This window comes from Hoplias malabaricus, chromosome 18 (assembly GCF_029633855.1).
Source record: "Hoplias malabaricus isolate fHopMal1 chromosome 18, fHopMal1.hap1, whole genome shotgun sequence".
NCBI classification, from domain to species: domain Eukaryota; kingdom Metazoa; phylum Chordata; class Actinopteri; order Characiformes; family Erythrinidae; genus Hoplias; species Hoplias malabaricus.
The window spans coordinates 15,917,268-15,931,329 of record NC_089817.1 but is presented as its reverse complement, the minus strand read 5'-3'; the positions used below and the strand labels follow the sequence as shown (position 1 = coordinate 15,931,329).

At 36.9% G+C, this 14,062-nt stretch overlaps 1 protein-coding gene across 1 annotated transcript in view; it reads left to right on the top strand.

The window, feature by feature from the left end:
• The window catches only part of LOC136675188 (protocadherin Fat 3), a 104,057-nt gene extending 90,822 nt beyond the window's left edge, over positions 1-13,235 (top strand). The window contains exons 28-32 of the mRNA XM_066651615.1: positions 1,037-1,135; positions 8,884-8,943; positions 10,048-10,086; positions 11,120-11,185; positions 12,655-13,235. Of these exons, the coding sequence (XP_066507712.1) occupies positions 1,037-1,135; positions 8,884-8,943; positions 10,048-10,086; positions 11,120-11,185; positions 12,655-13,235 (845 nt within the window). The remainder of the gene's footprint in view (positions 1-1,036; positions 1,136-8,883; positions 8,944-10,047; positions 10,087-11,119; positions 11,186-12,654) is intronic.
• Positions 13,236-14,062: the final 827 nt, after the last annotated feature.

Genomic DNA, 14,062 nt, shown 5'->3' with positions numbered 1-14,062 from the left:
ACAGAATTATTAAAGGCAGCATACACCATTTTAATCAAAAACACATTTTATAAAATGAGGATAAGGATGTTTCCTCGCCATTGGCTAGCTCTCCAATCTATTTGCATGCTCGAAACTAGTCTAATGTTTGTACAGAGCCTGTAAACTTTTAAAGCAACAAAGGGTCTCGATCCAGTATTCTAGGTTCATGCTCTCTCTCTGCTCATGGCAGAGAAAGGAATCTTGAGGTTTTTTAGAAAACAAATAGACCTTTAACATTGAAAAGCATGAGCCGAGAAGAGGATATTGTTCTATTCCTACTTCATAGGTGGGTAATATTGACTTATATTTGCTGTATATGGAACTGACTCTAAATTCGGGAGATGGCTAACTGCAAGAAATAAACACAGACCAAATATGCTACAAAACAAAACATCTAGAGGAACAAATGAGTTTGTGGTATGAGAATGTGGTAGTTTGAACAGTGAATAAAAATGTACAGAGAAGTTAATGTTCAGCTACTTACAAAAAAAAGCTTTGTCCCACAAACATAAAGTTCCACCTTAAAAGACGTGGACCTTCTAAACAAACCAAAAGAGCACAGTGTTTCACAAGTGTAGATGTTGCCTTCAAGATTGCTATTGACTGGAAATGGATTACATGATGGGTCCTCTCTGTCCAGCCACAATGAAATTGGTTACAGATGTTACATTTCCATTCAATTCACTTTCTGTGTGCACAGGTTGAAAACTACCTTTTCAGTGTTTTTATTTTCTTTTTGCCATCGAACACTGACAAAAACTCTTAATTTTGAGGTCAAACCAACAATGTATCTTTCTTTTTTATATAATTAACTTTTTTAATATTAACTCTATCCACTATCCAATTTCTATCAATATAATAACATAAAAAGTCCTCTTCTACCACACACTTGACACATTAATTGTGACATCTAAAGGGTAATATGTTAAGGACCAGTGGGTTGTGTTTGGGTTGTTTTTGTGTGTGTGTTTTTATATGAATTTGTTTGTGTATCCTGTTTTCCACTTCTTTCTAGATTGTGGCAGTGGTGTGGAGGAGGCGTGCTGTTTTTCAGACAGCAGCACCAGCGATGCTCACACAGATTCTATCAGATCTGATTCCTGTGATGATAACGGTGAGGCCCTCCAGCAAGAAATAACTGACCACATACCCACTACACTACTCACGACCCAGTCTACCTCCCTCCAGTTTTGGCATACTAGTGTCAAGTGCAAACATTTTGCAACCCTTAGCCAAATGACAGCACACATTGACCCATTTTAATGCTGATATGTTGAATATAAGTTTATTTTAAATAAATAAACAGAAATTGTGCATCAACATTTAAAGAAAAATGCATTCTCTGTGAATATCTATACTTTTCTTCCCTTCAAGAATTAACAAAACATTTTATCAGGGGTGTTTAAACTTTCCTACCATCTATATAGTTCAGTGAGCAGAGAGCTCAGCCATGAACAAGAGAAAAATAGCACGTGGCTTGTTCAGAATTGCATGTTTCTGTTAAAGTAGAGCACATGCTCCCAGTGATAAAATGTCTCCCTTAACTCAAGTTGATCAACCAAGACATAATCAGCCATGACAGAGGTTTGCATCTTTACAAACCCCCCCAAAAAAAATGCCTGGGCAGCATCAAATCTGAAATGAATTTAGTGTCACTGTCACACAGATACAGGATCCTGGGGTTGTAGGTCTGTGAGTTTGTGTTCTCCTTGTGTCCATGTAGGTTTCCTCCCATGGTCCAAAAACACATGTTGGTAGGTGGATTCGCTACTCAAAAGTGTCCCTAGTGTGAATGTGTGAGTGTGTGTTGCTCTGCGATGGATTGGTTCCTCTTCCAAGGTGTGTTCCCTCTTTGCTCTCAGTGATTCCTTGTAGGCTCTGGATCCACCATGACCCTAAACTGGAGAAGCGGTTACAGAAAATGAATGATATGGATTATGCCTGCAACACATTTCAAAAAGATTGGTCAGGAATATATTTACCACTGCATTACATCACCTATGCTTTTGTTTACACCAATACATTTGTTTTTTAAAGCAGTTAGTCGTCAGCTCTGCTGGTGTAATGGGCTTTCGTTGTCTTATTGTGCTCCTTGACCTTTATATACAAAGATTTTCCAAAGTTTCTAAGTTACTTTACAAGATATTATTTTCTGTAGAAGGTGAAATACCTAAAAAGCTCTACAACCACATATTCCACTTAACCCTCATGATAGTTTCAAACTTGTGGTCAGTGTTTTTTGAGTAACACTGTTTTCCAAGTTTATGTATCAGCTACCTAAATATCACTTTAAATAAAATATTATGTCACAAACATTAAGTCACATCATTAAAAACAGTAAATGCAGCCATCTTGACCTGACCTGAATTATGTCCAAGTTCATTCTTTTAGTATGCCAGAAGTGTAAAGAAATTTCTCTGAATCAGATTTTCATTCTTATAGTAATTGCCAAACTTTAAAGCCCAATGTTGCGTTGGAGAAAAGCAACCATTAATGTTTGTCCAGTTGTTTTCTTTTGTATGATAAGTGAATAATCCTAAAAAATTATTTTATTAAACATAAGCAATTAAGTTTTGAGAGGTAACCATTAGAAAACGTTTATTTTAACATACACCTTAAACATGTGTAGTGTACACCAAAGTAGACTGCCAGTATATGTTCAAAAGTTACAAACAGTTAAAACTAAATGTATGCCTTCATCAGATGTGTGGTTTTACTTCATCAAATGACATAAAAGGCACATAGGGGAAGATAATTAATTTTGAAGTATATTTTGTCGTCCGTGTACCAATGGAATAAGGCTTTTTCCCTGGATAGAATTCATTAAAGCAAGTGTAAAACATCCTCATGAGTACTCAACATATTGAGTAAATATAACTAGATAGTTCCTAGCAAGGCTCAATTATTAACAGGTACATTATCTGTTCATTGGCATTAGTCACAGAAGCATGTGAACTGTGAGAAAGTGAAGAGAAAAAGAGAAGTATATTTGTAAATGAGAGAAAGGCGGAAATGTAAAAGAGAGATGATAATATTATCCAAGGCTTGGTTATGAGAGGCCGTCTAGGGCAAATACACTGAAACACTTGCGCACACTACATTGAAACACTTGCACACCACACACTGAAACACTTGCACATGACACACTGAAACACTTGCGCATACTACACTGAGACAATTGCACACTACACACTAAATCACTTGCGCACGCTACACTGAAACACTTGCACACACTACACTGAAACACTTGCACACACTACACTGAAACACTTGCACACACTACACACTGAAACACTTGCACACTTGTCGATCAATTCCAAAAATGGAAGCGATTCTTTGCCAATTAAATCCCAGATTTAGGCAGTGGATAATCTGGTCTGCTGTTAAATCATACCGTGGGCGACCGGACGTGCCACTGGAAGTTGTTGGAGGAATTATGAGAATATTGTTGCCTTGATGTCTTTGGCCCGGAGATTGTTGTAAAATGAGAATTAGACACTGATATAAAGACTCCAAAAGAGTCGTGCATTCTCTCACCACAGGCCCTTCTCTGCACCCAACTACACGTATGATGGACTGAATGGTTCTTGTGTGGTGCTCCAGTTCAGTGTAGTGTCTGTGTAGCGGGTCATCTTGTATGGATTCCACACAACGCAGGACATCATGCAAAAAATTACGGATATCCTCACTGTTACCAGAAATACGCAATGGCTGATCAAATATGAAAAGACTAATAAAAAATAATAAGAACAAATGTTTGTTCATCTCTGAAAAGACACAGAGCACAGGAATTAGTCATAAAAGATTGTACCCTGTGCTACACAGCTGAGTGCATCTTCTCTCTCTCTCACACACACACACACACACACGTCATGTTTAATATATATACGAGTGTATGTGAAGTGTAGTGCAAATGTTTCAGTGTGTACTGTGCACGTGTTTCAGTATAGTGCGCGCAAGTGTTTCAGTATAGTGCGCACAAGTGTTTCAGTGTAGTGCGCGCAAGTGTTTCAGTGTAGTGCGCGCAAGTGTTTCAGTGTAGTGCGCGCAAGTGTTTCAGTGTAGTGTGCGCAAGTGTTTCAGTGTAGTGTGCGCAAGTGTTTCAATGTAGTGCGCAAGTGTTTCAATGTAGTGAGCAAATGTTTCAATGTAGTGCACAAGTGTTTCAGTGTAGTGTGCGCAAGTGTTTCAATGTAGTGCGCAAGTGTTTCAATGTAGTGAGCAAATGTTTCAATGTAGTGCACAAGTGTTTCGGTGTGTTGTGCAAGTGTTTCAGTGTAGTGTGCAAATGTTTCAATGTAGTGCGCAAGTGTTTCAGAGTATTTGCCCTAGACGGCCTCCCATAGTATAGTGTGTTTCACTCATACTTGGTGACAAACTGTATGAAACTTAGTAAGTAAATCATTTTAATGGAGTAGGCTCCCCACACACTTCACTTTCTCCTGAGATTAAGACAAGCTGTTTCTCTAACACACTTATTATAAATGGCAAATGCTTTAGCAATGCCAATGGGAACATTATAATTACTTTATACAGTCATTACCAAAGGTGGACTATTTTCCAATGTACAAGTGACTTTGACCATAAAATGCGAGTTCAGTTGGAATTACTAAGAATTAATATCCACAAATCTAGTAGCAGCTAAATGGCATAATCAATAATATTATTAGGGTGCTCTTGCCCAGTGATCAAAAGTCAACAATAGCAATAATGCACAGGTGTGTTAAAACGTCTTCTTTTTTTTTTTTTTTTTTTTTAAACACTGGAGCAGTACAGTAAGTCTGGTTCTCCGTAAAGTTTTCTGTGCAAACGTAAATTAATCGACTGGTAACATATTACCACAGATTCTACCTGAAACTGCAACCTCATAAAAACATTTATGCAGATGCCTCTATGAAGGTGCCTGAATTATACATTTAACTGGTTTACTGATAAAAATATAGCAACAACCAAAAGCAAAATAAAAATAAATAAGCAAATAAATAAATAAATCTGTGAAATGGATAGAGTAAGCAATTTATATATATATATATATATATATATATATATATATATACACACACACACACACACACACACCCTGTATGCTCTGGGCAAGTTTTATATTTTTAAATAATATTTTATATTAAGTTTAAGGATTATTGGATTTTCTTCTGAAATGATACCTGCAACAAACAAAAAAAATCTACCACCAACAAATACCTGTGAAGTAGCAGCTAAATATCATAATCAATAATATTTATTAGCCTACTCCCTGTTGCCCAGTGTTGAGATGTCAAATAAATAGCAATAGCACACAGTCATGCTACAATAACACTGTTATTTGTGTGTTTGGAAAGCAGAGCTGGTTGAACATGTGCCAGATATATTGTTCTCTTTCACAGAAGCCTCTGCCTACTATTTATCTCCATATGGGCTTCTCTCCCATCCACATCTTTTCCATCCTAACAAAGAGATTCACGATGATGACCAGGGCATTCCATTTTGCATTTTATGCAGATAATCATGCAGCTCTTCAGTGTTTAAATCTTGTGAAGCCGCTGCAGCTCTGTGCAGTTGTGTGCTAATTTTTGAAATGGGTTAATTTAAGAGATTTATTATTGGTAGTATTTGTATGAATTGTATTGATGTGTTGACAGTTAGTGTGTGTGGGCAGCCATGGGTGTGTTAGACAGGTTTATGCAGTGCTACAGTTGACTTGTTTGTTGAATTTGTTGTTTAATTGTTTATTTTATTGTTTGATTGCTGGGGGGGTTTGATATATAGTCATCACTCATACATCAGATGTTTGAGTCAAAGGGGTCACTTGCCCTAAGGTGATGCACTGATTGATGTACTAACGCACACATGCACACACGCAGAAGCCCATACACCAGTTCTATCTTCTGGCCACGTCTGTCACTAAAAATCATATATAGATACTTGTTCATTCGTGCACATATATCTAACCTATTGGAAGCGCAATTGTCTATTTGTGCGGGTAATATGAAATGCCCAATTTATTTCAAAGCAAGTATTTTTCAAACTAATCTCTGTCCAATGCATATGTACTGCAAAGCCAATTACCACAGACAGTGATTTTGAATACAGGAAACCTGTTTATGCAAAACTGAAGTTTAATAGAAGCCAATAGGGAGTTGCTTAATTCTGTGATAAAATAAAACACAGGATTACAACCAATGCATACAATTCCTAACAATATTATTTTTTATTTCATACTTCATTCATTTATTTTACTTCTTTTATAATTATTATTTTTTTGCTTTTCCTTTGACACTGAGTGAAACCCTGGAGAGACACTAAGTACGGATTAAGTAGTAAGTTAATTTGGTTGTGGTATCCATATTGTTGTTGAAAACTCCAGTCACATCACTCAGCTCTAAGATATTACCATAGTCCCTTTTCAGGATGAACTAATTATATTGATTTACTGTATGATTTACTGATGGTGACGAGTTCCTGAAAATATGGTTCACATAAACATTCAGAGGGAACCTTCAGCAGCCGCCTAATTCTGAACAAATGCTTTGATAATTTTCAATTTTAAAAATGTTGGCATTTGACATTTAACAAAATAGAAATAGCATGAAGATGATAAAGTACAAAGTAATTTAATGTTTTACATTAGACTCATTATTTGTAAATGTACAGTTTTGAGTAAATGTTGAAAGAGAGGCAAGTTAAACTAGGCCCAATATTGAAAAATTTTTAAACGGTATGATGCTCTTATTTTTTTTGGTGTTGGTTAAAAGAGCAGCCAGGGAAGCTCCTTTATATTTAAAGCACTCTACTTTGCCAAAAAGAATGTAAAAATTCTAAACAAGGAGTCAGGCAGCTTAAAAACAATGTCCCACAACGATTTTAGGTATATCACCCTCTTCAGAGCATAATAAACTGAAATATTCTTGGAATCTGGAGAAGTCTGTGCATAAAATAGTCATGGCCGAATGAAGGATTCAAGGCCTCAAGTTCCTCATTAAAAAGCAGCATGCTTCTCTGATGATCAACTCAGGAGTAATTTGACAAACTTGTAAAATTGCAAATAATTGCAGCCCTTTAATGCAAGCTAAGACTGTACTATCATAGCAGGAGCCATATATCATCATTTACATCACAACAAATACATAATTTTTACCACCAGTCAGTTAGTGTCATGTTATGGGTTTGTATTAGTGCATATGCCACTTTTACATTAATGAAGGCCCTTTGTGGCTGTTTTGGGTTTCCTGTGGTCAGTGAAGTCTTTTGCAGAATCAACACTTGTTGACCCCACTCTCACCAAGTGTTGATTAGTTGACTTCTCAGACTTGCTGGTCCGGTATTGGCAATATACCATAGCGCTTGCCCTCAGTCAAATTCATTGTGGTCTACAGTAATTTAGCCCACCTTGGTTAGTCCAACTCTGACCTTAATGGGTTCAGAGTGGGCACCCATGGTGGGTGATTTTCTGTGTAAAAAGTACTAGTGCTTTAAAAAGGTCATGATTTATAGACATGCACCCAAGCCTCAGTTTGCATTCAAGAATCCTTCTGAATTATGTAGCATTTCAGCTATCTGTCTTTTACAGTTCCAGTTTGTGGTTAAAATGTTTCAGATTTACAAACTTTCCAATATTTTCACATGATCGTGAAAAAAATTGATTGTGTTTTATAAATATAAAGCTTTTTTTTATTATTATTTGATGCCTGCAACACTTTGCAAAAAAATAATGTTAGGAAAGAGGCAAAATAAGAAAGTAAAGTTTATAAAAAACTGCATGTCACACTGTTTTCAAGCACTACATTATAAACAAGTGAATATGAGGTTTATTAAAAAAAAGTAAAATAGGAATAAACATTAAAATACATAAAAATATGTACTCTGCACTTTTTTGCCAAAGTTCGTGACTTATTTATTTCGTTTAATTATTGCAAGATTGCTAAAATTGAGATCTTTTATCATCTACCATACTTAAAATTAAATTAAAAAAGAGTCAGGAAATCTGGAGAATTACCTGTCCATAAAGGGTAAGTTTGGATACCAGTGTTGAACCTGTGTCACCTTTGAGACATCAGACCACACCTCCTAAGAGTTTTGTTGTCATTGTACAGAGTGGTCCATCCAGAACATTGTGTGGTAGGTGCTTGTTTCTCATAGGCCTCATTCTGTGCATGCTACAGCAACATGAGACATAGTGTGCTTGACTGACCTGCCTGCAGTCCTGATCTGTCTCCTACGGCGACTGGTTCAGTTAAGGATCAGAAGGAATACAAGGCTATGCATAGCTCTTATGAGTTTCTTCAGTGAGCCATTAAAACATCACATTCATTAATGCTGATGTGCATAACAACCCCCCCCCCCCCCCCCCCAGCCTACAACACTCACACACCCTCACTAAGAATCCCACATAATACAATTTGTGTCTTAGTCATAGCCAACTAATTATGCCATTCACCTAATTAAGATGACGTAAATATATGATCTTCTACAGGGAAGACTGGAGGATTTGAAATAACGCTGCTATTGAAAATAATTGAAAAAAAAAAATAATCAGAGAGAGCCAGAATAGGTCAGAACTGTAATTATGCTCTGTCTTCAGTTGGGTTCATATCATTATCCTCTCAAAATATGATTGATGCCATGACTCAGAATGGAAACAGCCTTTCCATATTACCAAAAATACAAACTGATCTGAAGGACTTTGTAATATTCCACTTGTTTTTTTTCCCCTTCCTTTCATAACACCAGTCTGTTCAAGAACGACTGAGGGTTTCCTGTGAATCACAAGACAAAGGTCAACTTGGCTGTTTGACAAATATAGTCAAGTGTAATAATTCAGCCTTTTTGTTGCCTGACTCTGTGTTTGCTTCACCCTCAAATTAGCCTCCATTGTGACGGTCATACGGCTGGTCAACGACGCGGTGGACAGCATTGAAAATGAAGGTATGACGCCAGCTGCATTTTAAAGGTCCTTGCTTCTTTCTAAAGGGAGGGCAAATAACCTGCTGTGCCTGAAAGCCACTTATCAACTCTTAACGTTATGCTCAAGGATGTTTTTGACAGTGTGTGTGCAAAGTGAATTGTTTATAGGCCTGTTTCCCCCAGTTGAAAAAAAAATATTTATATAAAGCCATTTACTGATTTCATAATAATGTTATCTCATCTTTTCTGAGATGTTATGTCATCAATATGAGGTATTTTCTGATAGGTATGACTTAATATATGGGTTTATTATGTCTCAAGTGCAGCCAATATGTGGTTGAATAGGAATTTCATCCAAATTAAATATTTCCAGAGTACTACTACTTCATGTCTAAATTTTGTTCAATCACGACATTTTCAAAAAGAAAAGAAATGTACTCCAGATGGTGGTATCCATCTCCAAGATTACACTGATCCTGCATATGAAAAAAACATTTTAAACAGACTCCAAATCTCAGATATCTTAGATCTAGTAACCAGTTCTTAACAACTGCTCATCCTTTCAGACCCCTACTGTACAGCACTGTTGACGGATGAGGGGAGAAAAACGCCTTTGAATCAAGAGTACAGCCTGATAGATTTTTTGTACGTTGTATTCTGTCAAACGTATCTCCAGCTTTATATCTGATACTGAAAATTAATAATGTGGTTGTTTTGACATAAAATTGAAGAAATTAAATTGAATGTAAATGTAAAAGTAAAGTGTTTTCTTTGTACAAGGAACTTCATAGGAGAAGGGGGGAAAAAGGTTTTTAATGTTTGGTAATATAACCAGATTTTATTCCAATTTTTGACCGTTTCTATTGGTAATGTTCACATTGTGTAAGTGAACAGTGGGGAAGCAGTGGGAAAAAACCTGAAAAGTGTTAAAAGAAAGTTAGAATATGTGAGTAAGGAGGTTTTGATATGACAGCCATGATATATTGTATGTAAATGAGGTTTTAAAAGGTCAGTCTCTTGGCTCTGATATAGGTCCCACTGTCTAATCTAAAGTGAATGGTTCATTCTGAAGCAGTATTTTAGGTGGGATCAGGATGAAGATTAACTTTCTTTTCTCTTTTGCAGTTGCAGTTCTGGATGATGAACCAACTTACAGCAGTACTCGTGAGTCAGCTTGAGTTTACTCATTCTAAATGTTTATCTCTAGTTCAATCCAACTCTCATCTTTGCATCCATATTCCTTAAAAACATTCTCATGACATGTTTGTACATACATATATAGCATATAAGATTTATATATGAATGTATGTCTTTATAAAAACAATGCATATTCATAATGTTGCAATTGAAACAAAACGATTTATCTCTATTTTTCTTATTTATAAGTGGTTACAGACAATGAATGTATTTATTTATTTATTTACTTAATGTAATATGAAAGATGCAGCTGTGTTTGAGAAAAAAAATTAGACCATTGCAATGGGTCAAGAATCTTGTTACATTAAAGGTGACTAACTACAGATGTTACTTACAGCTTTAATCTGCTGGCTTCCTAGTTATTAGTTAAAGCTAGAATTTCCACCTTAAAATAACAGCTTTTAAATAATTGTGATGCTCCACTGGCATGTAATAGAGAGAACAGAGCCACTGTTGTTGCTACTCCAGGCTCAACACTGCAGAAACTGCACTATGTAACTTCCAAAGGAGGGTTGGAATCCTGAACAGGAGCAAAATCGTAATGGTATCCCATGTTTATTGACTTAGGCTGCTCCGAAAAAATGAATGCGTGGACGTTTTCCCAGTTTGTGGGTTGAAAAAGCCGCAAAATAACGTGAACAGATTTTTTCCCATAATATGTCCTATTTAAATTATACTGAAATTATAAACATGTATTTCCTTATGTGTTATGTTTTTGGAGATAAGAAGTTTTGTTTTGACTGTGACAAATTGTCTCATATTTGTGCAACATTCCTTCATTCAAGTGCTTTTTTTTTGTTTGTTTGTTTGCTTAACCTCTTAAACAGCAAACACATCCAAGATGTGGTGTTAGAGTAGTTACTGAAAGCTGATTATTGAATATTGAGTTTGCAGTTTAAGAGGCAATTTATGTATAAACATGATGATTGAATCATGTTTTGTTGTGTCATTAGAACCATTCCATCTGTGCAATGTTGTTTCTGTGTCTGTTTGTTTACAGCCAGTGCTCACCTTCTTCGTGAGGATCAGATATGTTTTGAATACGTCAAAGAATATTTTGTCAATTGTAAGAACTCATTTTTGTTAACTCTAGCCTTATTATCATTCCCTCAATACTTGAGCACCCGGATCGAAGTTGAAGCATTGGCGCTCAGTATATTTGTACTTGGGGAAAAAAAAGAGAAACATGTGCAGCCATGGTCTGTAAAGAATAAGCAATTTAGAGTCACAAGCAATTTATGTGTACATTAAGTTTAGTGTATGTTCCCATTGATTCCTGCAGAACTTTCAGATGCCTCATTTTTCCAAATACAATTATTTTACCCTACAACGCAATACAATAGAAGCTTTCATTCCAATACATAGTAAACAAACCAATCTTACAGTCTAGCTAAGAATAAGAAGATGGATGCAAAACATAACTCTGGTCTAGTTAACGATAGCACTTCCTATCACATATTAAAAAACTATCTTTACTGATTCTTTAAATATTTACCTGAGATTATGTAAAATGGTTACATATTTCTAACACAGTATAAGAATAAGTACAGAGACATAAATCATTAAAGTGTGGGTGAATCCAAGACAGGCTTAAGTTCTTTCCAAGTGGAGCTTTTGAAGCGACTGTTGCTTAATCATATATCCACACACAATGCTAATTTATTTATTTATCTTAAATTTACAGGCAAGGAATCATGACCACCAACATTTTGTTTACTAAATTTCCAGACAAAATACTAATCATGTTATTCATTTACAATGTAAAATATCTAAATATTTGTTTCAATGTAAAGTCCACAGAAGTCTACAGCAATAAGGGGGATATCAGCTCTTATGTTTTAGATGTACCCCTACCTACCTTTAACTCTTCATTCTTTAAAACTAAGACTTGCACTACACAAGCAAACAAAAGCAAATACCCAAACAGAAAAAAGAATCTAGTTTTATAAGCAAGGGAAAGTAATAGGAAAAAAAGGATAAAGAGACAAATGCACTTATAACTCCATCTTTTCAAAATCAGGTAGAAATCAAACACTATCTATATACATTTCCTTCAGTTTGAGGGAAAAAGAGAAATGAACATGTTTATTTTGATTCTGTTGAATGTGGAAAAACAACTCCACTGTTATAGGTCAGAAAGAACGAGTAGCCATAAAGAAGTCATTACTGAGAAATTTGGACAGGTTAAATACTTAAAAGCTGATATTATAATTAGTTGTTGACATTAGTTGTGTTGTCCTGAAACTGAATAACTTAATGCCATTTTATTGGTCTCAGATTTTGTATCATACCGTTTACATGCCAAAAATGCCTTTGCTGATAAGCTAGATTGCCGAATTATGACTTTACAATAACTTTAATAGCAAAAGTTTATGTTGCATATCAGTGGACCTGTGTCATATCTCTAAGGTAGCACTTCATATGTTTTGCCACATGTTTCCTAGTGAATGTTTTATGAGTTAAAAAGGACACTGAGGTCATATTTAATCGACGCTTTAATCACATCTGGCTGAACAGTCTGTTTTTGTCCCTCAGCCTACCACTGGGAGACAGCCGAGTGGCTTCCCGACACCTGTTTGCCAGGTCTGGCATCTGAAGATATCAGGGACCTGTCCCCTACCCCTCCCCCGCCCCCTCTTCCAGCCCCTCCACCTCCCCTCACTCTCACCCCAAGCCGACTGGGTGGCAGCGTGCGGCTTGGGGCCAGTGATCGCCCCCTGCAGACAGGCTATCCTCTGAGAAGGTATGATGGCCAGAGAGATGTCTACTCCTCACTGTCCCGGGATGAGTGTTCGTCCCCTGTTTATGAGGAGTACCGGGAAGATGAGGGGCACTACGACAGGCTACCAGTAGCCCGCCCCCCTTACATGGGCTATAGCGAAGGACGGGCCAGCCCCTCCTGCTACCACTCAGCCCACAGCCAGCCACCAGCACATCCCCCTCTGCTGGCATGGGAGGAGAGGCCACGTGTCTGGGAGGATTCACACCCCTTTGGCAGCCAGAAGGAGATCAGCAGACTTTCGGACAGGCATTCATTACGGGCCAGGCGCCAGCGCGCTGACCAAAACAGCCCATTCAGGTCACTGTCTGCAATGGGTCAGTATGAACACTACTAAAGTCTTTGGACTCTAATATGAAGACTGGCATGTCTATGCTTCTGACTGTACATGCTCAAAGCTGCCATCATCACCATGCTGTTGTTGCCATGCTACCATATATGGAAATACAGCAAACTCATCATGGACAATGTGAAGCATGGAGGGAGTGACCCGATTATGGTAAGAAAAGAAGTACAGCAGCTGTCCAAAATTAAGGATTTTAAACATTATTTATGCTAAATAACACTATATACTACTGCCAGTTTATACACACTGACATAATCCAAGCCTGTGGCGATCTAGACATTATATAGCAACCAGTGATTATCACTCCATTTAAATACAGTTTGAACCATGCCCATTTTGATTTCCCTGTGTCATTTGAAGATAGTGGCTTCCTGACACCCTGTTGAGGGCAGCTACTTTATGGGAGGTGGGAGGAAGGGTCTGGGTTAGCATGTACAGAACAGTAGAACATGCTCAGAAATATTCAGTGTGACACCAGTTTCTATTTAAACCTGAAATATGTTTTGTTAATGCCCAAAGTCATAATAAAACTGAAAATATCTTGTAAAGGTTACTTAACGGAACTGTTAGTAATATTTCAAAATTTTTATGATTTTTCAGTGGCCTGGAATTGGAGAATAGACCGTCTGTCTTTGCTATTTTGGACTTTTTGGCACTGCAGAAACTGCACTATGTAACCTTTGGAGGAGGTTACAAAACTCCTTTCTCACTCCCTTCCCCATTGATGTCAGTAGAGTGCTGTAAAAATGAATTACAGAAGGGTGAGCCCCAGGAGAAAAATCCAATTCTCATAGTGTTCTTTTAATATATTTTAGGAC